The 26,025-nt window shown below is 38.1% G+C and overlaps 1 protein-coding gene and 1 pseudogene across 4 annotated transcripts in view; one reads left to right on the top strand and one right to left on the bottom strand.

The window, feature by feature from the left end:
• Window positions 1-7,419: 7,419 nt before the first annotated feature.
• IL15 (interleukin 15) overlaps window positions 7,420-26,025 on the bottom strand; it is a gene marked incomplete at its 5' end in the record, with an annotated part of 81,017 nt that continues 62,411 nt past the window's right edge. For 2 of the 3 annotated variants that reach the window (XM_080675339.1, XM_080675340.1), the window contains 6 exons: window positions 7,420-8,287; window positions 10,942-11,079; window positions 13,939-13,983; window positions 15,251-15,335; window positions 16,634-16,731; window positions 17,682-17,780. In XM_080675339.1, coding sequence (XP_080531465.1) covers window positions 8,177-8,287; window positions 10,942-11,079; window positions 13,939-13,983; window positions 15,251-15,335; window positions 16,634-16,731; window positions 17,682-17,693 — 489 coding nt within the window. In that variant the 3' untranslated portion in view covers window positions 7,420-8,176. The remainder of the gene's footprint in view (window positions 8,288-10,941; window positions 11,080-13,938; window positions 13,984-15,250; window positions 15,336-16,633; window positions 16,732-17,681; window positions 17,781-26,025) is intronic. The other variant, XM_080675341.1, reaches the window with a different exon arrangement.
• On the top strand, window positions 22,919-23,763 carry LOC308251820 (four and a half LIM domains protein 1-like; annotated as a pseudogene). The gene has a single exon. The product of its transcript is annotated as a four and a half LIM domains protein 1-like (transcript).

The raw sequence follows: 26,025 nt of genomic DNA, 5'->3' as shown, positions 1-26,025 counted from the left end.
GCTGTCAATGGACAACTATATACATGGCCTCAATATATATATATATATATATATATATATATATATATATATATATATATATGGACCAGTGCAATGTTAATGATATTAACACAGATTTCAATTACATCTGAAAAGTCAAGCATTAGGGAATTCTTCTCATGAGGTCACACTACTCAGTGAAGATAGTCATAGGCCCTTGGCAACATCAAAACACTCAGGACTGCAGAACTAACACCAGGAAATAAAACCCTCCCTTTTTTAGACAGAGACTCTAAAACAAAACAATGGTGTTAGAAACCACAAATCTTGGATTGGCACCCAAAATCTTCTTCAGAAAGGGGAGGAAAGCACCAGGAGGGTGGTATCCATTACATTAGTGGCTGTGGCTTCTAGAGAAATCTCAGAGGCAACATGCATCGTCACTGATGTACTTGATAGCTCAGGGGTTCCTTTGGAAGGGGTACTCATTGTGTAGGTAATGTAAATTAAGTGCCTGTCTTTGTATTCAGTGATTTGAAGTGACATTCTATTAAAGGTGTTGCTGACATAAATAGGACTAGGTGGTACGGGACAATTAAAGAAGAATTATGCTTGGCTGCTAACCTTGAGCCTAATAGTCTTCAAGAAAAACACAACAGTCTTCCTTTCCCTCCATTTTTTTCACACTATAGTCTCTTTTTACAAGTGGCAAGTTCAAAAACTGAAAAATTATAGATTAGGACCTCTGTTTTCTTCCACTATTGTTCACTACTATCTGCTGAGAGACTTTTTCAATGACGAGAATTTGTAGTAGGTCAGATTAACAAAAGTTCCATGTTAATCACCACCTTGATGTTTTGCCAAGAAAAGAATAGTGACCAAATCATCCTGCCTTTCTGGCTTAATGATGGGAACATGAAATCCTTCATTAGCAAGGGCAATGATCTAAAGTTCAAGAAGGAATAACCATGACCTATTCCAAAGCATGTAAGCCCCCAGCGTCAGCAAACATAGGAGCTGGATGCAATGCAACCTAGACATATTTGATTCTTGACAATCTGAGGACAAAAATTAAGAAGATGAGTAACCGAAGTCAAACATCAAGTCAATAATTAATGTCAATAATGTAAGCAAGCTATTACATTCAGGGCAGTAATAAGGTAAAATTGCAGTTGTTGCTATGGGGAGATAGGTGAAATCTAGCAGGTGGGATAGCTTGAAAATGAATTGGGATAGTGGATAAGAATTTGGTAATATTGTAGGATTTGCTGCAGTAGGTGAGAGTTAACCAATAAAACTGGTGCAACTAAGCGCTGAAGTTGGAATAAGGGTGAGAGAAGGCACTGGTCAAATTGGCTTAAAGGCAGCATTTCCAAGGGCAACCAGCTGCTAAGCCAAAAAACACAGCAAATAGACCAATAGGCAGTCGACTGGTGAAATGTGATGGGCAGAAAAGGCTGGAATGCTATTTCTCTTGAGGCACTAAAATAGAAAGAACTTTTTCAAGAAAAATTGGGGCATATAAAATATGGCACTCAGTTTTGCTGATTATAACTCCGAAACAATCACTAGAGTAAAAGGAAGCCAAAAATGTGCTCAGGGGACGGGGGAGGGAAGAAAGCTATGTAGTACTATTCTGTACCAGGAACTGTAGTCAGCATCTAATGTAACTCACAGGGATTCCAGCAGGCAGATAATATGGTAATTTCCTTTTTAGAGACAAGAGAAGAGGCTCTGAGTGGTTAGACACGTTGTCCAAGATCAGATGGCTGGGACCACATCTGGTTTCACATCTCTGTGGTGTCTATTCAGTCATAGTTGTGGCTTCCGGGAATAGCTCAGAGGCAAAAGCTATCTGATGTCAAACATTATGAGTTCTATATCCTTGTGGCTCAATGTGTGACCCATGGACCAATAGCAACAGATTTTAGGGGAGCTAATGAGTCAGAAGCTGCATTTTAATAAGACCCTGAGATGCGCAGTAAAACATGATGCAAGTTTCACAAGATATAATACTGACTGGCCCTTCAACTTAATGGGAAATGAAGGGGATTCTTAGAGTGGCATTTTAAAATCATTTTGATTCATGGAACAACCTAAGAATCTGATGGAAACTATGGGCCCTCTCCTGAAAAACAATATATACACACTGTCATAATGCCTACATTTTCTTCCGAGGGGTAGGGATTTCCTGAAACCTATGCATGGACAACCTAGCTATCTGTAGATCCCAGGTTAAAAATGTTGTTGAGCCCTTGCTGGTTAGGCTCAGTGGATAGAGCATCGGCTTGCAGACCAAAGGGTCCCAGGTTCAATTCCAGTCAAGGGCACATACCCAGGATTGTGGGTTCCATCCCCAGTAGGGGGCATGCAGGAGGCAGCCAATCAATGATTCACTCTCATCATTGATGTTTCTGTCTCTCTCCCTTCCTCTCTGAAATCAATAAAAATATATATTTTTAAAAAATGTTGTTGAGAGGTGATTAAGGTGACAGAGAAATCAAAGCAGTATAAAGAGTTTCAAAGGCAAAAAATACACCCCTGTCCAACATCATGAAAATATTGTGGTGTGTATCGCTAACCTAGGAAAGGAACAGAATTCAGAATTTGAAGTGTGGCTTCTACTTGAATGCTTATCACTTTCACGCCATCATAAAGACAAAAAAAATCATTAAGTTGAACCACTGTAAATCAGGAAATTGGGGCTGTCTGTATTTTACCACTAGCATCATTTAAAATCCATAAAGGCAGACAGACTTTCAGCCAGGTTTTTAAAATTTTTATTAAATTTTAAAATTTAATGGAGTGACATTGATTAATAAAATTATATAGGTTTCAAGTGTACAATTCTACTATTGTTTTTCAATTCTCTATAGACAATGCACCCCCTTGAAGCCTGCACTCAGGGCTCCCACAGCCAGCCTTCAGAACAACACTATTTGCAAATACTCATTCCTTTGGGCACATTTTATGTTTGATTTTGGAAATAAAATAAAGATGATCGAGGAATGAAATGAATCCTTAGGGACAAGTCAGCTCTGCTGAGAAAAAAACCATGTCACTTCATGGGAAACCATGTTCCTTCAACCAGGGAGAGTCTGAAGCCCAAGCAAGTGTTTCTAAGAGAAAAGATCTCATGGTGGTGACAAAGGTTAGTTATACTTTGTCTTCCCTTTTCTGGTTCAGAGTTCAAAAGATCTCTCGGGTGGGGGGTGGGGGCAGGGTGGTGGTAAAGAGTTCCTCTGTTTTGTAAACCTGCTTTCCTTTACCAAAGAAAAATCCCCTTTCCAATGCCCATGTCACCTATCAAAAAGCCACCCAACTGAAAAGCAGGTAATAGCATCATTGTGGCCTTGAAGATAAAGTCTGCCTGTGGCTGCATGTTAGCTTTCTGTTTGCAGCGGTCTTTAAAGCAATGCTATTAATAATGCTGTGTATAACAATGGCTTATATTTATTCATAAATACAGCACAAACATCTTACTTGTCAAAAGGAAAGGGTTTTCTTTTCCTATAAAAAGACAATTAATTCAGGTTGGATAAACTTAATGGTGCGTTTGCCATCTGGGCAAAACAAACAAAACACCAGAATAGAATTGTGTGAAGTAAAATAATCAAAATATGGGATAAAAATATGTGCTTAAACTGTATTTTGATTTCTTTAACTACAAACAATTTTCCACCCCAAGTATTATGTTCATGCTTTATTTGACAGAAAATATAAAAGGCAATAGGGCATAGAATAAATATCCAGCTGAACCCGGACAAAAGTTTCGGGTGATTTCTCTCCTTCTTGTTTTTTACACATCAGTAACTTAAGCAAAATGTTTCACAGGTTCCGCATCTCTTCTCATCAATACCCATGAGGGACAGAACCTCTTATAAGATAAAATAATAATACAGGTGAAAGTGCTTTGTGAACATTAAAGAACCATAAAAGTGCAAGAGGGTTATTATTTCCATCAGCCTGGTGTGTCCTCAGAGAGCCACCCTGAGAGCTCTGATGTTATTAAATCAACTCAGGAAGCCAAACGTGGCTGATGATCATGATCTTTAATACCCTTGAAGAGAGAGTACTTGTCAAGTGGGACCATCACTGCACCAACTTTCTAGCCTCACCTTTAAGCTCCTCACTGTCACTTATTCAGGAATTTTGCTCCTTTCTCATCGTCTCCTTAAACACACCAGCCTTTGTTTCTTCTAAGCTCCTCCACATCCTGACCCCACGAGTCCCTGATTTCATGGAGTATAACTGCGCTTTCTCTCCACCCCACCACATCTGTCTTGCCTCTTTCCGTGTCTGGTTTTAAACGTGCCCATCACCAGTCAGCAGATACTCTGGAGCCTTCCTCTACCCCATTTTTCTGGATGAGAAGGACCTGCCTCCATCACATCACATGGTTCTCATTAAAATTGATTTAGAAAGTCCTTCTTGCAAGAAGCCTTCCCTGTGTTAAGATGTAGACCACAGCTCAATTCTGACTATTGCAGAACCCAACACTGAGCTTACATGTTGATCCTCATGACCTTTAGTCTCTCACATCCTATGAACAGTAAAGAGGTTTGTTGTAGTTGACAGTGAATGAATAATTTCTTGCAGAAGTCGATCTCCAGTAAGTGTTGCAAGGAATTCATTAAATGACTGCAATAATGAGGCCCCTGTAAAATGATGGTATCAGAAATATGCTTTTTACCCTGGGATTTAGTGGTCGGGAGGTTTTTACTTCAACTCTTCTCTGGATACTAGACACAGACATGTCAGAATAAAAAGCCCTTTCTTTTGGAGTATAAAGCAAAATCCTTACCAGAGCCCATCCCATCAGATGATACTTCGTTTCCCAGTTTATTTCAGTGCTTTCTCTGAGCCTGGCCACTCTGGCCTTCCTGCCACTCTTTGAACATGCCATAATCCTTCCTGACCCAGGTTTTGGCAGGCTGTTTCTCCAATTGCTTCTTCCCACTCCTCCCCTGCTCCAAATAATTCCTAATTATAATTTATAGTTGAACTCAGATGCCACTGTCTCAAAGAAGCTCTCTCTGACATCTTGAACCAATCCCTGTATATGCTCTGCTGGAGCCCTTCATAGAATTGGTATAACTGAACAAGCACTCAAGTGATTAATTGGGTCATATGACTTTCTTGCTAGAACATAAACTGCATGAAGTCTGAGACTACCACTGCCTTATTCACAGCTGTAACTGCAGCACCCAGCATTATGTTCACACAGTAGGTTTTCAACAAATTGGATTACAATATACCTGAAGGAGTGAATTCCTTACTGAAAGGACACAGTGACAATGATGATGATGAACCACCTGTAGGTGATTTTTGATAACATTCAGGCACTGATAACATTCAGGAAGTGTTGACAACGTTCTAAAAACTGAATGAGCAATTCTCAATTCTGCTTCTGTGTAATGAGTTCCTCTGCAATTCCTCTCAAGCTTATTTTGAAGTCTCGGATTGAAAAAGTAAAATATCACGACTCTTCATTAATGATTCATTAATTTTTCTTCTGTGTCTCATCAGATAGATTATACAATTTGGGACTTTTCAATGAAGCTAAAACTTACCTTGCATAATAAATTCCTTAGTCAAAACAAAAATTCAGCCATAAGACACACTCAGAAGCTTGGAACCAAATCTCTATGGAAATGGGATTTCCCCTGGGCAAAATGTTTATACATGGTATGCATCTGCTAACTGTGACTCACACATGAATGCAGAAAGCTTACACAAAGCCTGATATAACACAGATGAAGGAACAAAAATGCATTTGCTAGTATTTCCGTGTTTGGGGGAGGAGAATATTACTTGATTTTAAAATTATTGCTTGATTTTATTATTGTGTACGTCAGTTTCACCTATGAGCCATTAAATTTGATGGCCATAAACAGTAACACATAAAAATATAAGCTCCTCGCACAAAAGCAGCAAATCAAAGTAATTCCATTGACTCTCTGTTCTAGGATAAAGAATCAGAGTATATAAAACTAGACCTGTGACTGGGTTTTTAAAATCCCTGTGCTCACCAATTCTGTCTTGTTCCTGTTTGCACTTCAATGTCCTCTGCCTTCTAGTCCTTTTTGCTTATTCTGGGAGAGGTTAGAAATGATATTTTCTCATACATCTTTTTCTGTCTCTGCAATGAAGAAAAGATGAGATTATAAGTCATCAATAGGACTTTGGACTGTAAACCTGACTTTTATTAGCTTTACCTTTACTATGTGAGGTTCTAAGCCTACAGATGTGTGCTTTATTATATGACATTCAGCAAACACTTTCAGCAATTAGGGCAGTAGGTGAGACAGGAACGCAGTGTCTTTGTCCAGGCAAATGACATTGGGCTGGTTAATTGCGGAGGACAACTCAAGAAGGAAAAACTTTGAAATAAAAATGAAAGACTGATTTTGTTAAGAATATAGAAATGAAAAATAAAAGGTAATGTTTTACATTGTTATTTTGTTCTTAAGTTAGCTAAGAGTGTTTTAAGAAGTTGCATATCAATGCTTTGGGCTTTTTTTTCTCTCTCTCCATTTTATTTCTTTGTTAATCATCACCCGAGGATATTTTTCCATTGATTTTTAGGAAGAGTGAAGAGAGAGGGAAAAACAGAGAGAAACGTTGATGTGAGAGAAACATATTGATTGGTTGCCTCCTGCCCGAGCTCTGGCCAGGGCCTGGCTGCTTTGGGTTTCTTAAGATCCATGTTAAGTTACTAATGGGGAGGAATCCCACTTTTGAGGACTAAAAAGTGCCAAATTTTAAACCCACTTGCCTGCTTATACACCAGAATGGATATTTGGTCACTATAATATCCATTGTTATTATTGGTGATGTGACTGCTGCTATGATTTTCCTTTCCCCATCCCAGCAAACACTGAAGGGAGGCTAACTTTAAGGATTGAATTGGAAACTTACAGTTTAAATGGTGCATTTTCCCTACCTTTTATCAATAGAAATCTAGGGGGGACAAACAAAAGATAAATTTTAAAAATTTCTTTTCAGATGAATTAAAACAAACAAACAAACAAAAACAAGCAACAAACAACTGCCACCATCCCAATCCCTAAACTTTAAAGTGTGGCTTCCAAGTACTATTTGTCTGGACTGAGATCAAGGAGCAAGTGGGAGCCAACACATGACTCTGAAGATCAAATAGGATACAGATTTCTCCAAAACTATCTTGAAAGAAAATTTGAAGTGTATATTGATGAGTTACATGAGCATGAATGGTACACTGGGTGACAAAAGTATGTTGCAATAGAGAACCAGTTTGTATTGTGCAATGGAGAGAGAACAAATCTATAGAAGATCAATTTCTACCCTATGGTCTCTCAGTGAAGAGTCAGAAGTGAATTGAGTGAAAGAAATTTGTAATGAGATGAGAACATTTCATTTAAGTCGTAGTTCACTAAAAGAGAGCTTACAAATCTTAGTATATTGCAAAGCTATATATATATTTATTTTATGACAGAAAGTGTTGGCTCTAACAAGTAAGTTAATTATACAAATATAGCACACACACAAAATAACTGAAAATAAAGTACCTGTACTTGGGAAAGCCTGAAATAAAGTATCATTGCAACCATTCGTTTTCTACATACAATTCTACTTATCAGTGAAGGTTTTATTGCCACATTACTGGTACATGTCAGGAAGTTGCAATTTCTTTCTTTCATAACAATTCTTCATATGTCAATAACCAAATTACAGAGGAAATCCCTGATTTAGCACCTAGTTCCTCCTATCTTGTTGACAATCAGTCAATTTTCCCTCTGGTGCCACACCTAGCTGAGAAGTAAATGAAGGCTGGTAGTCAGTGGTCCCAGACCCAGCAGTTGTTAAATAATTTGACTATCACCCTTAACAAATGTCCCTTATTTTCTTATAAGAAGTAAAACAGTGCAATTTCAAAGGATAAAATATGTACATAATTTTATTCAACAATTTATATTATGCTACAAATATGTACAATTTCAATAATAAATTAAAAATAAATGTTCATTTACATCGTGTTACTCAATGCCATTTTTCTGCCTTCATTTCTAAGAGTTCACCCGACGCAAGATCCTGATCATCTTCCTGCTGGAAAAACTTGCTTTTGCAGCACACTGGAAATGCAAAGTGTTTCAGTGCCTCTGAGCAATGGGAAAGTGTTTGTAAATAACAGAAATGCTGAAAAGGATCACTGCAATCAGGAAGTGTTGATGAACATTTGCACAATATTTACAAAACTTCGCAAAAATTCTTTAACATTTTTTTCCTCCAGTTCCTCACATTCTTTGCATCCAGATTCAGTTATATTCTGCAAAATAAGAAGAAAGGATTAGAATGGAAAGTCTGATATCTTTCTTTCCTGGGAATATCACATTGTTTGAATCATACAGTGAGGTCTTGAAAACTTGGGCAAGTTAATATCATATTAGAAAGAACTGGGAGATTTGATGTGGGCTTATTTTTATAATGGATTAAGGACATTGACAAAAGTAAGCCGTGTCTATCAGACTATGGACTCCCTACTTAGAGCCTTCAATGGTTTCTGCTCATCCACCCTCGAATGAAGTCCATGCCTCCCAGCATGGCACACAGGCCCTCCTTACCTATTTCTCGCACCTTTCCCCACTGTCTCAAACATTCTGCCCTAGGAACACTGAGCTCACACCTTTGTCCCCACATAGGCCATGCTTTTAGATGCCTCACTGCCTTTGCTTCTCTCTCTGTCTGTTCAACACTTCCTATTTCAGCTAAGATTACTCAGCTGCTGTCTGGACTAGGAAGTTTTTCCTGAACCTGAGAGCTCCCATGATTACTAGATGTCCCATCAGAATCCCTGGTGTGGATTCTCCTTTACAGCGCATCGCATATTACACGGACGTTATGGAGTTTTATGCTTTTTATACCACTATTTTTAAATGCTTCCAGGAGAGCACGGCCATGAAATTTTGTTTCCCGAGTATTTAGCATAGGGCTGTACACATAGTATCCATGAAATCATTGCTGGTTGAATTGAACTATTTCGGTGAATACCACAATTCCTTGTAATTCAAACATAGTTTCACGGATAACTAGAATATTTCAAATGTGGCAGTCATAAATACACTTTTTTTTTCACTTTTTGAGATCAGCTGAACCATGAAAGCTCTACCAGCAAAAAACAAAATTAGATTCAATATCCATTAAGCACTTGAAATTCAGATTCACCAGTACTCATCAAGCACAGATTCTATGCCAGGCACTGTCATATTCCATATAACGCTGTCTGATTTAATCCCGAAAATAATTATGTCAGATAGGAAGGCAGAGATATTAAATGACACAGCTCAGTTGACATAATCAATGAAATTCTCCACGTCCAGGTCTTTTGACTGTGCAGTCCCGCCCACTCCTTCCACTACATGTGCCACACCATTGCATAAAAGAGCTGACCACTGATACTGTTATGAATTATTTGTTGCATGACTCAGTCTTTCTATCAATAAGATAGAAATGACACATCATAAGAGTATTTCAAACATTAACATATTCTTTTCATAAATATATTGAGTAGGAAGTATATGCCAGGCATTGTTCTGGGAGTTGGGATCCAGCACTGAAAAAACAAAACAAAACAAAAAATAAAACCTGCCCCTTTAAAACTGACATTTGAGTGGGGAAAAGCAGACAATATTCATTAAGTAAAATGCATAGTATGTCAGAGAGTAAGACATGCAAAGAAGGGGACATAGCATGCTTACATGGACATGGACTGCAAACTGTAAAGTGGTGACATCACTGAGAAGGTGACATTTAAGTAAAGACTTAAAGCAGCCTGGAATTCTTAGGGAAAAATCCAAGGTGTCCAGCCACACAAGCTTAGGCTCTTTGCACTTAGAGTTCCCTCCGCCTGAACATAACGCCCCCAAGTATCCTTAATGCTCATTCCCTCACGACTTTGCCAAATGTCAGCTTGGTAGGTAAGCCTTCTCTAAAGTAGAATCCCAGTGCCTTTAGCTGCCTTCTTTTTGGCCATGGGATTTAGTGAGTAACTGATGTATGCATTTGGTAATTGATCAGTTTATTTATGGTTCCCCCCTCCTTAAGAGCAGGACCCATATGTGTTTTTCACTTCTATTTTCCTGAGGGCCTACAATGGGGCTCAAAAAGTACTTGTTTAATTAATTAATTATTATATCTTCTTCGTTCATAAAACTTCTTTCTATCCACTTTGCTTTGGCCACTAGCGTTTTGCCACGAGAGCCATAATCTGTTGTACCTTCTGATCTCCCAGCCTACAGGAGGAGCTCCCAGTATTTGCCTTCCTGGAACCCCATATTGCTTAAGTTGCCTGAGATAGTCTAAATTATTAATATTTAATACTCAAATTATTCACATTTTTATTGTTATCCTTTTACAGCATTTATAAGAAGGCAGACTCTGACATGAAACTGCTCGGGTGTGAATCCTGGCTTCCCATTTTCTTAGCTGCATGAATTGGAGGAAGTAATTCAAGCTCTCAGTGCTCCAATTTCTTCAACATTGAAACAAACAAGTATAACTCTCTCACAGATTTATTGGAAGGACTCGGTGAATTACCAATTAACCCCTGAAGATCGTGTCTGGTGGAGTAATAATCCAATAAACATGGATTACTAGTATTCATGCCAAACCCTTAATTATGTGGAGTAATGTCTACTCACTGCACCTGCTGGTAAAAACCAGTGACCTGACTGGTTCACCACTGTCACTCTAGCACCGAAGCACCCTGCCTGGCACCATGCAGTACACATGTGTTGAATGAATAAGTCAATGAGCAGTTTAGGATCATGTGCATACTAGTGATGCTGCCATTCTGGATGCCACTGCACAGGAATTAACTCCTCCTCCCTTCGGAGGGTCTGCTTGTCCATTCTACCCAACTCATGACTTCCCCCAGTCAAGCCAGAAACATCTGCCGTAACTGTACGACTATTGGTAACTTACCCCATCAGATGATAAACTGGAGTTTGCTAGGATGATAACGTTATCTATCACCTCTCTAATGTCCATATTATTCGACTCCTGCCAAATAACACATAATTCCAAGAGAAAGCACTTCATCGCTGTGACTTTGCAATTGGGCTGAAAATAGAGTTACAAAGAACCACTTTGAGAAACACATTATTTTCCCATTTTTCATTTTTACATAGATGTAACTTTGATTTTTTTAAAAAAGTCAATCCAAATATTTTATAAAGAAACACAATACCACTAAAATTTTTTACATAGGAAGCAGCTTGATTTTTTTAGCATTGAAATTGAAACCAAAGCCAACTGCTAACAAAGCAATCAAGGATGATGATGATATTGTGCAGAAGAAAGAATGAAACTGGAAAACGTGGAAATCCTAGGCCACCTTTACTCACTGAGCACAGTTCCTCTGTGTAGAAGGGTGAGGATACTGTCTGAGACTCTGAAAACACTAATATCTATAGTGAAAGAACTTTTAGGATCAGGTGGTGCTGTTAACATTTGAAATAGTAGTAGCTGTCAATCATGCTATTCCTGAAAGTTCCCAAGTTTCAGAGGCAGATGGGATTCCAGGAAATTTATTAGAAAAATCAAAGCTGGGGTAGTACCTGGTTGGCCAAATCAGAAAGGTACCTTATAGGTACCACAAAAATAGTTTTCCACAAGGGTTACCTTAACAAAAACCTAAACTGAAAAGAAAAGAGGCATTTAATGAACACCTGGGGATTTGCCCATGAGATGCTTGACTCCATGAGTTGCACAGTGCTGGGACCCTGCAGGCCCTGAACAATGCTTACTGCACAGGTGAATGGAAGAAAAACACGCTCATGTGCCTGGCACTGGCAACACAGTAGTCATTCCTTTATTGGTGGTTTTGTTTTCCATGGTTTCAGTTACCCGTGGCCAATCACAGTCTGAAAATATTAAATGGAAAATTCCAGGAAAAAACAATTCATAGGTCATGGCTCTATGATCCTCCTGACATGTCATCAGAAGGTAAACAGTAGCTTAATAATACTCCATCTTTTCACTTCATCTGATCACAGAGGCACTGTATAGCTCACATCATCATAAGAAGGGTGAATACAGTACATTAAGATATTTTGAGAGAGACCACTTTATACAACTTTTTTACAGTATATTATTGTAATTGTTGTAGTTTGATGTTATTTATTGTTGCTAATCTCTTACTGTGCCTAATTTATAAAATAACTTTAGCATATATATTTAGGTATGTACAGGAAATAATAACAAACTAGAACAATTACAATAATGTACTATAAAAAAATTATACAAATACGGTCTTTCTCTCTTTCTCTCAAACATTGTATATATAGAATTCGGTTCTATCCATGGTTCCAGCATCCACTGGGGTTCGTGGAATGTATTGTATCCTACATGGATAAAAGGAGACTAATGCATTCCTTTTCCCCCAGAGCAGCTGTGCAGGATCAAAAGAGCAAATACCATCACCAAGCTGGTAATAAAATAAATAATAAATACAATCTATATATATAAAATCCTAATATGCAAAGTGTCCCCTCAGGAGTTCAATTGCTTGCTATGACATGCGCTGACCAGGGGGCAGCGCGGAATGAAGGAAGGCCCCAGCCAGCACCAGCAGCCGCTAGGGACCCTACCCATGCACGAATCCGGGCCTCTAGTAGAATAATAAGAAATAAAACCACGGTTCAGACCCAGGTAACACAGCTAGGAAGTGGCTGAGTCAGGATTTAAATCTCAATGTCAGTCTCAGCTTCTTTCTACAACCCAAGAGTTGCAAGGTTAAAAAAAGCAACTTCACTGCCGAAACCGGTTTGGCTCAGTGGATAGAGCGTCGGCCTGTGGACTGAAGGGTCCCAGGTTCGATTCCGGTCAAGGGCATGTACCTTGGTTGCGGGCACATCCCCAGTGGGAGGTGTGCAGGAGGCAGCTGATCGATGTTTCTCTCTCATCGATGTTTCTAGCTCTCTATCCCTCTCCCTTCCTCTCTGTAAAATATCAATAAAATATATTTTAAAATAAAAAATAAAAAATAAAATAAAATAAAAAAAGCAACTTCAGGATGCTAAGAGTTGGTGGTTAATTGACTACTGTCTACTTTGAATAAATGCAAAGAAAAATGGAAAGCATGCTGAAGCCAAAGAAGGGAGACAATTTTTGTGTGCACTGCACTATCTAAATGGTCGATGAATATCTATTTTTCCTAGTTTCTGGCTATGGCTTCTTTCCAATAGTACTTAGAAAGTCCTGGTGGGGGCAAACCCTTCTATTTCAGGGAAGTTCTAATTGAGAAATAACAAAAAGGACTCACTATTCTGAGCAATACATGACATAGTTTGTTTTCCATGAGGTGAAGAAGTCAAGGAATTGTTTCTTGATTTTTAGTAACCAATCAAGAAAAGGACCAGCAACATGCCTGAAGTCATACATGCCGTGGGCAATGCCAGAGTATTTATGTAACAAGTTCAATATTATTTTTTAATTCTGATAGGTTTCCTGTGTTGTGTTTGTTTCTTTTCTCAGAGAGAAACCAGCCAGAATCCTTTTCTGACTATTGTAGAGATTCATGCAAAATGTGGTCATAAATGCATTTAAGCAATTTGTAGAAAATATGATTAAAGATGGTAATATACTACAGCACTGGAAACAACTGATATGTTGGATACTTTTAAATTAAATCAGTAAACCTGATTCTTGCATTTAATTGCATCACAAAATTATATGATATATTTTGTTTGACATTGATGAAAAAGGCTTTTATATATTGTACCAAAAAAGCATCTATGTAGCTCTTTGTTCCAAAGCCCCACAATCTCAACAATTACTTATAAAAATTCATTGATTGTATAAGAAAACACCAAAATTTAGATTTTAAAACTACATATTGTAGTAAATTTATAAAAAATATACTTCTTAGACTTTGAAAACTGGAAAATATAGCAATTTTGAAACAAAAACTATACTCACCTGAACATCACTTTCAGTATATAAAGTGGCATCAATATGTATAGACTGAAAGGGAAGAAAATTAGATAATATAAAAAATTATGCACTGCTTTAGATATGAGAACAACCTACTGACAACATTAAATTAAGCTTTTTAAATTAAATTCTTTGAGATAAATTTAGACTTGTATATAATTATAAGAGAAATTACAGTGAGACCCTGTATATTCTTCACCATTTACCCTCAATGGTAATATCCTGCATAACCACAGTACAAGATTACAACCAGAAAATTACATTGATATAATCCACCCACCTTGTTCAGATCTCACCATATTTATATGCAATAAAGTGTGTGTGTGCGTGTATGTGCGTGTGTGTGTGTTGTTCTATGCAATTGTATCAGTGGTTTGTATTTCAGTTATTATATTTTCATTTCTGTAATTTCTATTTGGTTCCTTTTATATAATGTATTACTCTGCCAAAACTTTGATTTTTTTTCAGTTGTTTCAAGAATATCTGTAATTGCTTGTGGGTGCAATTTTATGATATTGCTTGAAAATCCTTGTGTAATAATTCTGACATCTAATCCATATCAGTTTCAGAATGTGTTGATTATCTTTTTTCACTCAAGTTGTAATTTTTCCTGCTTCTCAAAACGTTGAGTGAGTTTCAATTGTATTCAGGTACTTTGGCCATTACATCAGGAGACCTTGGTCCTATTTAAATGTTCTAATTTAGCCTGCAGTCACCTTGATTAGTTTTAGTCTGTGGGGTCTGACCTATGTTTGTGTGCTTAGATTCCAATGAAGTTCTGTTTTCAGAATTTTTGTTGTGCTAATTTGGAAGGGTGGCTCACTTCATGCCCCTGGGACTCCCTCAGTCCCTGCTGTGTCACCCAGGGGGGCAGAAGACACTTCATTAAACACAGTTGTCAGTGGGCTCCTCTTCTCTGCCCCTACACCCTGTAGGGCTATCAGGCCAGTGGGTGACGTTAGGTTGGAGAGGGGTTCTCTAGCCCACAGACAGAGAGCCTTTCCTAGGGTCAGGCTATTCCCCTTGCAATTGCCCCAAAGATGTCTGGTTTGGGAATCTCTGGGCTGTTGTGACAGAGAGCTCTTCATGCTGGGCCTTTTATAAATTGAGTTTAAAGATAATTAGGATCCAAAAACTGGAGGTAAAAGATTTCAATTGAGGTTCTACAAGGCCCACTAATTTCTACAAAAATCGTATTGTTTCAAGTGAGATTGTATTAAGACTGATAGCAAAACACAGGGACGGGGCTACTCCACAACAATTACATCAGATAGTTTACGGAAAAATCAGGACTTACTTGAATAAGATTTTCAAATTTTTCCAAATCACTTATTACATCCTGCCAGTTTGCCTCTGTTTTTGGAAGACTTGCACTGATACAGCTGAAAGCAAAATCAAAAAGTAAAGCATTTTGAATGAACATAATATCGTCATGATAAATACTAACGGCAAAAGAGCAAGCAAGAATGTTTTGTCCTGATGAGTGAAAAGGTGAGTGCTAGTCTTGCCTTCATGCATCAACATCCCTGGAGAGGAACAGAAACACTGAACACATAAGACAACCTCGTGTTAATTTGAAGTTAATTTGGGGACTGACCAAGTTATGAAGACATAACATATAAAAACCGGGTGCAATTGATTATAATGAATAAAAACAGTACCTAATGTGTGGTATGGCTCAGTAAATGTTTTTGAATGAATGACTATTTTTCTTTAAGTAGAGGTCCCATCAGACTTTTTAAGTCTAATAAATAGGTAAAAGTGAACAATAATCACTTTCATATAATGATTTTGAACTGAAATGTTCTTTACAGTACATTAAACATGCCCCTTGTATGCTGTGCACATCATTGCTATGCTTGCAGCTGCCTTCTCCATAAACATGACAGACTTTAAGCCCAATCTAGGCTGAGTGATCATATACTTACTCATTTTGGTAAAACAGAAATTTTGAATCTGGACAAAAGACACGTACACTGACCAAATGACTATGGCATGATTCTGAAAGCTTCACTAAAAATATCTGCGCCCTCATGGATTTTCATAGAAGCATGGAACCAACACTAATTCTTCTTGCGAGGAAGGTTTACCTGTGCAAATCTATCGGTTCCCCACACTGTGAGATAAAGGCTGACCTGAGTCAGATTACAGAGCTAGAGGATGGGTGCTTAGGTCAAGCAGCACGGTTTACTAGTTGCATCTAAGAAAGAAGAAAAGAGTTAATCGGCATGGAAAATACGAATGTTTATTAGGAGGAAAGACAAAAGGTCTAAAGATAGAAATGGTTCCAAATGAACTAGGATAGGGCTCAAAGGATAGGAGAAGCCAGTGTCAGGAAATAGATTAAAAAAAAAGTAACGTGATTGAATCCTAAATATCTATTTTGTTACTGCCATGAAAATAATGCAGGATATTAATAAGGAAGGTACTTTCAAGTGTAGTTATATACCAAAAGGTCCATTTTATCTGCAGTACGTTAATACTCTTCGCGATCCTATTAGAATATAGAAATGGTCAGTGTTTACCAAACCTCCTGAGTCTCCATAATCAGCCCTCTCTCATACCCCAAATACTGACTACCTAAGGTGTAAGCCGACTGAACATACACCATTTCATAGGGAAGATATTGAGGAAGAGCAGCAATTAGCATGATGATATTTATGCCTAAAGATAAAATTACCCCCAAATGAAGACATGAATGCCAGCCTCAGTTAAGAAATGACTGTTCAGAAGTAAACACAAATAGCACTGGATGGATGTACTCCTCAAATATGGTTTCTGGAAAATAAAATCATAGAGAAAATGATTAAATATTTTAGTTAAAAGGTGATATTAAGATTAGTAGTTTATCATATCTTTAAATCAAAATTTAAGAATTAATGTTCCTTTTCAGAATTAATAAAACTAGAATTTATCTGCTGTGTTGCCTGCCCTCCAGCTTTGTTTCTTGTGGACAAAATTCTTTGATATGTTTTTAATACATACCATTTTAAGAAAATGTACAAATCTAATAATATCACCATTAATTTTTTATTACCCTTAATCTTCTTCTCATCCTTCTTCATTTTTAAATAGTTCAACATATTTTATGCAGCATAGATTAATAACACAAAATACTAACCTAGGTTTATAGTTCTAGATTAACTTCATGCAACTGTATGAAAATTAATTATAAATTAATAATATCATTTGGAGAACAAAATGGATAGAAATGGAAGTAACTGAAGACACTCATGCCATCATGAGAGCCACTGTATAATAACCTTTCTTGGTGATTTAGAAATATCACCTCTCTTAGGACCTCCCAGAATTTAGATACTTTTGTCTGCCTCTTTCATGTTGTCAAAGCTTTAGAATTTCAGAGGGCAGTGTTGACTGTCACCTTAACCACTAAGACTCTGTGATTAATTTAGTATATGCTGAAGGGATTAGTAATAAACACCCATACTGCACATTCACTGAGGAGATATATATTTAAAGAACAACAGAATGAGGTAAGTGAAATAATACATTTACAAACAAGACAAAGAGAGTATAACAAGGTTGTTAACAGAGTTTAAAAAAAACCCCATTATATTTACTTTCAAAATAAGAAAAATCCATGTGAGAACAGACATCTCTTACATCCCAAGATCTCTAAAGAAGAGTCACATTATGAAATATCTGAGATTTAAGTGACCTTTTAGAAAAGTCCATATACAGTACTATCTTCATCTAATTATTCTTACCGAAATTCTCATTACTCAATGCCCAGATAAAGCCTTAAATATTGAAGAAGAGCTGGCTATGGCAATGGGTTTCCAGCAGCCATCCATCCAGAATACTTCCTATAATAAAATCCAGGTGAAATAATGATCCATTAAAAACGCAAATAAAATACAGGGGGTGGGGGGAAGAAAGGAAAGGGGATTAATATTTATTGAGCACCTATTTTTTCCCACAGGCACTCCATTAGTCACTGAATATATGCATCACATTTAATCCTCACAACAATCCTATGGGGTAGGGTTAGCAGCATTTGGTAAGCTCTCTGGGCCCCACAGCAAGTCTAAGATAGCCAAGATTAGAGACCAACCAATAGATCAGCCTTGGGCAAACTACGGCCCGCGGGCCGGATCCGGCTGTTCTATCCTGTTCTCTTGCTCTCCTCTCCGCTCCTTTACTTTGAATTTATATTAGTTCACACAAACACTCCATCCATGCTTTTGTTCCGGCCCTCCGGTCCAGTTTAAGAACCCATTGTGGCCCTCGAGTCAAAAAGTTTGCCCACCCCTGCAATAGATGGTTCTCTCTCACATCTCTCTTGGAAAAAAAAAATGTGTGTGTGTGTGTGTGTGTGTGTGTGTGTAATCCATGTTGGTCAAAAAAACACCTGAAAAGGTAAAATATTCTATTCCTTTCTCTTTGGTCAGGATTCAATGTGTACAATTATTTTCATGTACATTATCAAATTCAATCCTGGCAATATTGTTTTGTGGAAGATATTACTCTTATTTAACAGTGAAGAAATTGAAGTTCTGAGAGATTAAGCAGTTTGCTTCAGGTAAATGTCATTCATGTGGCCATAAAATATGACCTCACAATCCAGGTTGGGCAGGGGGAGTAGGCATGCAAGGAATTTCACAAATTCTGTGGTTGGGAAGTATAGGCTCCTTACTGTAGGAAGAACCTGGCCCACTCTAAGTGAATAATAAATAAAAAGCCACCATATCTGCTAACATAAAAGCAGGTCTTCCAAAGCAGAACTCAAGTTCTCCCACAGGCATTATCTCATTTGACTCTCACCAAAAACCTGTCAGAGGGAAGTGGCTGAAACCAGGTTCACTACTTTATGAGAGGCAAACATAGGGATGAAATACATTGTCCACTTCCTTTGCTGCCATATTTTTGGAGAACTACAGAAGAGTGTTTAAGCCTGGCATACAAATTACATGCAGTCATAAAATGTCCTCTTAATCAGCATCTTTTGTTTGTCCTTCATTCACCTGGGTGCCTGCATCTGGGAATTAAAAAAAGACTAAGTCCTAGCCTGACCCTCAGAGAGCTCACAGAGTTTAAACAGGAAGTTTTGGCAGTCCTGTGACTGGGTCTCACTGCACAGTGCTTGTTGACCTGATGACCGGCACTGCTAGCCTCGCAGGATGTCACTGCCCAGGGGTAAACACAAGAAGAGTGGACAGGCACATCAATACATCTGGCCAGTTCTAAGCGCTTTAATTCTGGAGTGACTTGTGAAAAGAGTTGTAAATATGTTACATTCTATACCAATATTGTAGTTTATCCCACTGAGAAAATATAATCTAACACATGACTGTTTTGCTTTGTTTTATTCTCTTTGTTTATTGCCTAGCTGCACATGTAAAATAAATTTTCATAGACTTAACAACAAGAGTTCTAAATATTAGTTTAGACAGTAAAGATATTTATCGATCACTCAAACACACTAAAAATGAGGGCAAACCAAGATAGAATGTACAATATAAAGAATGTAAGGGAGTGTAACTGTTCTTTATTGGAAGGTGGGTCGATGTGGAGGTGTAAGTTCTCAACTATGGCTTTGATTTTCCCAGTTAATTAGGACTAACAGTCATCAGCAGAGAGTGATGAAGGGGAAGAGGTGTTAGGGGTTGAGGACAGAGGAGAATGAAAGAAATCACCATCAAGGTAAGAAAGAGAATAAACTAAAGTATAGGATGAGAGCCATGCCTATTGGAAGTTCATGGTCAAGAATGGCCAGGAGGTAAGATTAGTGTGTGTTTTCTCCAGCCACATTAAGCTGCAAGGAACAGGTAGGCCTGGAATAGGTATAAAACTGGACTGAATCATAGCTGTGTATGCCAGGCAAGCGTAAGAAAGAGAGAGGCAAGGGCTGTAGCAAATATGTTAGGGGATGTAAGGGAGCTACGTCCATGGAATTTTATTTTCTTTTTATTATAAAACTTCATGGAGGAAGTGTTATTGGAATCACACCATAAAGGATGGGCAGATTTTAGACATGAGTTTTTAAAAGGAAACAACATTCTAGGTGGAAGAAGGAGCTGAGCAAGAACATACACAAACCAATTCAGTGTGTATTCAGAGAAAAGTGAGTCATTTGATAACAGTCTGAAAGTAGTGGTAGGTAAGAGTGGACAAATATGTTGCCCCTGTATAAAGCAGGAATTGGTAAACATTTTCTCAAAAGGACCAGACAGTACATCAGGCTTTGTAGTAATAGGTCTTGTAGGGTCTGTCTTGAGGATGTTACTCTGCTATTCCATTGTGAAAACAGCCATAGACCATGCATGAATGAATAGGTATGGCTGTGTTCCAATACAACTTGATTTATCAAAACAATTGGTGAATTTGACCCACAGTTTATAGTTTGCAGACCTATGACTCCTGTGGATCTCTTAATCAGTCCCATTTGAGTACAGCTGAGAAACTGATATCTTCAGATGTCTCAGATTTTCCTGGCTGTTGTTAAGGGTACTAGCATTTTTCAGTAATTGCTTTCATACTACTTTTAATTGACACCCATATTATGAAAATGTCAAGCATAAAATTTTGTGAAATAATCTGTGTTCACCAGTAAGTTAAAAAAATATATGAACTATGTTACCATGGTTCCTACTGTGATTTTGAAAAAGTAATCCATACAAAGATAAGATCTGAAGTTGGTATTTAATGCTCTCGTAAAGCCACACACATGATAATCGGGCCCATAAATCTCAGCTTATCAAAACAACAAAAGTAAATGATTAGGTAGGATGTTTCTTCTTTTAAAAATACAATTTCATACATGGTTTATAAAATATATGTATTTTAAATATAAATTTTTAAATAAAATGTTTTTCTTGGGAATACTTAAAACAATACAAATTGCTAAATTATACTGGAAAGTCTCCAAAGCAAATTGTACACATTTAAATATCTCTAATGCCAAGGACAAAGGCAGTGATAAAATTTGGATAGCTAGGTTATCATGACTATTCAAAAAACATTTGTTAAATAGATGGTATCATAAAAGGTGAATAAAAACACACCTCAGGAAGTTTATCATATAAGCTAGACAATGATGATGCATATACGTAGCTAGAGGGCATATCTCTTAGTAGAGTTCTATGTAGCAATATGTTCATGTGCTTTAAAAAAATATTTTTTACATTTTTTATTGATTTTAGAGAGAGGAAGAGAGAGAGGGAGGGAAAAAAACACATCAATGTGAGAGAGAAACATCAATTGGTTGCCTCCCACATGCACCTGGACTGGGGATTCAAACCCACAACCTGGCACATGCCCTGTTCAGGAATTGAACAAGCAACCTTTTGGTGCACAGGATGACACTCCAACTAAGCCAGACTGACCAGGGCCATGTGCTTTTTTTTTTTTTTTTAATCATTAGGTGCAAACATTCTTGAAAAGGGTTTGTGGATTTTTGAAAATTGCTAGTTGGTACGCTTCTCTAAGGCAGGTATAAAGTGATATTTAAGGAAGTTCGGGGCATTAAACAAGTTAACATTTAGTATAATTGGGTCTAAGTACTTTTTTAAAACCTCATTCATTTATTTATTTTGCAAAAATGTGACATTCTTGTGGTCAGAACCCTTGTTTAGTTCGTTTAGTCCTGTACCTCCAACACAGAAAAGTATCCATGATACATGATAAGTGCATATTACATGTTTGTTGGATTTTATTTTTAATTTATTTATAACTACATTGTCCCCATTGTCACAACTATTAGCCTCTTAGATGCACTTGCCTCCCTATCCAGCAGATGGCTCAGTCACTGTCATATCCTATGTAGCACCCTGAATTTCCCCCACATTTTATCTTTCTGCTACATCTATTTTGCCAATTTCAAATTCCAAGCTACGAAGTATTGCTGGAACCTATGTGCCATTATAATTCCCTGAGATGCAACTGGTAATGGGCCTTTTCTATATCCTACAGCTTTGCTCTTGCTGACATTCTCCATCACACGTTTAATATCAACTTTACTGAGGTATAATTTCAATAATAAAATACACCCATTTTAGGTATATGATATGCAGAATGTTGACAAGTGTATACATCCAGGAAAGCACCATCACCAACAGATTATAAAACATCTATAATCAAATTTCTCTCATGCCAACTTGCAGTCACTGCATTCCCAATTCCCACCACCAGGGGCAACCACTGACCTAACATACACCTTTCCAACCAGCAAAGTGGAAGAAAAATCTTAAGTAATCTCCATATGGAAAATAATGTGGGAGAAGTAAACTCAAGTTAAGATAATTTGAAGAAAGTGAAATAGATTCATGATGATTAATTGCAAAAATCAAAAGAAAAGTTTACTGCAGGAAAAGGAAACCCGAGATATATCATTATAATTTCCAAACCAAAAGGAAATGACACTTAACCTATCTAATGGAAGGCCACGGTAGGCAAAAAAGAAAATTTAAACAAAAGAAGCACAGTAAAAAATATACATAAAACATAATGTGGCAGTAGTTAGTCTAAACATACAAGTATACCTACCCACACATGCAAAAATGGGATAAAATCTTTATCTGCTTACTAAATGACAGACACTTAGATTGTGTTTTAAAAATAAAGAGGACAGAGAGATAAATTTTAAAATGTCATTTATAAGAAATGGAACAAAAATAAAATGGTACAGACAACGGTATGGTGGTTACCAAAGGGAAAGGGAGGGGAGGAAGGTAGTAAAGAATAAAAGGGGTCCCCCTCCCCCTCCCCGCCCCCTCCCGTACCCCTCCCCTCGCGTCCCTCCTGCGCCCTACATCTCACGCCTGGCTGAGGGGGCTCAATCCGCCCCCGCCACCACCGCTACCGAGCTTCCGTCTCGGTGCAGGTAGCGGCTGACGCCGGGACATCTGCGCTGCCGAGCATCCCCAGGCAGCACGCTGGAACTTGACAACTATATCCAGTCCTTGCCAAATACATCCCATTGTCCACACATCCAGTGTGAGGTCCCTCCAGGTACAAGGTGGGCACCATGGCTGAGAAGTTTGATTGCCACTACTGCAGGGACCCCCTGCAGGGGAAGAAGTACGTGGAGGATGGCCACCACTGCTGCCTGAAGTGCTTTGACAAGTTCTGCGCCGACACCTGTGTGGAATGCCGCAAGCCATCGGTGCGAACTCCAAGGAGGTGCACTATAAGAACCGCTCCTGGCACGACACCTGCTTCCGCTGTGCCAAGTGCCTGCACCCCTTGGCCAATGAGACTTTTATGTCCAAGGACAACAAGATCCTGCGCAATAAGCGCACCGCTCGGGAGGACTCCCCCAACTGCAAGGGCTGCTTCCAGCCAATTGTGGCAGGAGATCAGAATGTGGAGTACAAGGGGACCGTCTGGCACAAAGACTGCTTCACCTGCAGCAACTGCAAGCAAGTCATCGGCTCTGGAAGCTTCTTCCCAAAAGGGGAGGACTTCTACTGCTTGACTTGCCATGAGTCCAAATTTGCCAAGCATTGCGTGAAGTGCAACAAGGCCACCACATCTGGAGGAATCACTTACCAGGATCAGCCCTGGCACGCCGAGTGCTTTGTGTGTGTTACCTGCTCTAAGGAGCTGGCTGGGCAGCGTTTCACCGCTATGGAGGACCAGTATTACTGCGTGGATTGCTACAAGAACTTTGTGGCCAAGAAGTGTGCTGGATACAAGAACCCCATCACTGGGTTTGGTAAAGGCTCCAGTGTGGTGGCCTTTGAAGGACAATCCTGGCACGACTACTGCTTCCACTGCAAAAAATGCTCCGTGACTCTGGCCAACAAGCGCTTTGTTTTCCATCAGGAGCATGTGTATTGTCCCGACTGAGCCCAAAAGCTGTGAAGTGCCAGGGGCTCCTGTCCTGTAAAATGGAACTGAGTCTTGTTATTTGTGTCCTCACCCTCTGCCCTATACCATCCATAGGGAAAGAGCGGCCTTTCACCTCTTCAAAGTTGTTCCTATCTTTTCTCCCATTTTACAGTATTACTCAAATAAGGGCACAGTGATCATTCTAGAATTTAGCAAAAACAACTCTGCAGCAAAGTTAATTTTGCAATGGCTGCATTAAAAAATGAACACTGAGATGGACTCTTCTGCATGTTTATCATAGAGCAGAAAAGTGCTAACCATTTAGCTGCTTAGTGATGTAAGCAACAAGCCTAAGAAATAAAGCCCCCACTGAGATGCCCTTCGTGACTCAGCTGGGATCCACCGTGTCATCACACGACACACAAGAGTTGCTTCAACTCGCTGCTCACCCTGTGTTCTGTGAGCAGAAAGAGAATTTACCGAAATGCATGGTTTAACTTCCTCATCAAAACCTCCCTTCTGTTCTTTTGTGCTTTTGATCGACTAATACGAATTTCTAGAAAATTAACATTTGAACTTAGCTGTGATTCTAGATTGACCTTTCCCCCGTACTAACATTTGAGTTCCCCGTGTGCCGTGTTTTCTGAACGTTCTTACTTTCAAGCATGGAACGTGCAGGTGAGGTGGAAAGTAGAGGCAGATAAGAGAGAACGAGCCTGTTTCAGAGGAACATCGTCACAGTGAATACTTCTGGAAGCTTAACAAAACTAACCCACCTGTTGGGTGTGTTTTTTAATTAATAATATTTTGTTTTAATTAAGAGCAACATAGATTATGGGTTTGGAGACTTGCATGAAAATATTTTAGCCCCCTCAAACGTTCCTGCAGTTTGAAATCATCCTATAAAAGTAACCATAAATCTATAGAGGGGTAGCTGAGCAGGCATCAGGACTGTCATTGACATGGATGTGACATTTCCAAACAGTGGCAAGTTGAATCCCTTGTAACATAGTAGTTGTTGCTCTTTTGTTGATTTGTTAAAGAGGTTCACCAATGTCTCTTGTGATTCTTAGGACTATTCCTCAAGAGCTTAGCTCGATTTCTGGGGGAGTGGGGAGGTCACCGTCCTCACAGGCAGATTTCCATGTAGTGCTTACCTGAGATGCCGTATCACCTACTTATGTATTCTATCTAATTGTTATATTACATAATAGAATGAAATGATATCAAAGTGAACATGTAATGACAATACATATTAACATTCTTGTAGCTATGGTTAGAGAAGCCAATGCCTCATTTCTACATTTTGTCATTAGCTAATATCATCTAACATTTCAGTGTATCCTTACAGAAATAAAAGTAGCATATAAAAAAAAAAGAATAAAGGGGGTCAGATATATGGTGATGGAAGATCGACTTTAGGTGGTAGACACACAATGAAATATACAGATGATGTATCATAGAATTGTACATTTAAAATCTATATAACTTTATTAACCAATGTTACCCCAATAATTTAATAAAAAAATTTAAATGGTACAAAAACGTGAAAATGCAAATAATTAAAAAGTATAGTAATACTAATACTAGAATAATAGAATTCAAATGATAATTACTAAGCAGTACAAAGGATAATGCACATGTATAAAATTTACAACCTATAATAAGATATATTAATCATGAACCTTCATGCACCTAACAATATAGCTTAAAATTATACAGAGGAAAAATAAGAAGTTATTAAAGATCTTAAACATTTTTTAGAAATTTATACTAAACAAAAAATGAAAGGGCTATGGTCTGTGGTATGCAAATAAGCTGGCTCTCAGAAATAAAAATAAAAAACACACTGATTTGCAACATTTGCCAATTTATATTATGTAAATATGTTACCACACTGATTTCCAGCCAGTGGTTTAACAACTGATTCACAAAATGCCTGAATACTGAACCACTGGCTCTCACAAGCCCATTAGAGCTGGCTCCAATTAACCAAACTGCCTATGGCAAATTTTAGAAGAATAAACAATGTATATGTATATTAGGTTAAATATATAGGAATAGAGGAAAACATTCTACCTTACAGAAATAGCACATAAAAAAATGAACACATCAAACATTCATAACATGTCATCAATGACCTAGACAAAAAATGTCTATGTACTAGACGTAAAATAAAGTTTCAAAAAATTACAAAAATCTGAAATTATACCTGACACATTTTGTGATCACAAATCAATATTGGTATATTGGACTACTGAATTGAGTAATACTGAATTA

The sequence above is a fragment of the Plecotus auritus genome (assembly GCF_963455305.1).
Source record: "Plecotus auritus genome assembly, chromosome: 6".
Classification (NCBI taxonomy): Eukaryota; Metazoa; Chordata; class Mammalia; order Chiroptera; family Vespertilionidae; genus Plecotus; species Plecotus auritus.
This window is presented reverse-complemented; position numbering and strand designations above follow the sequence as displayed.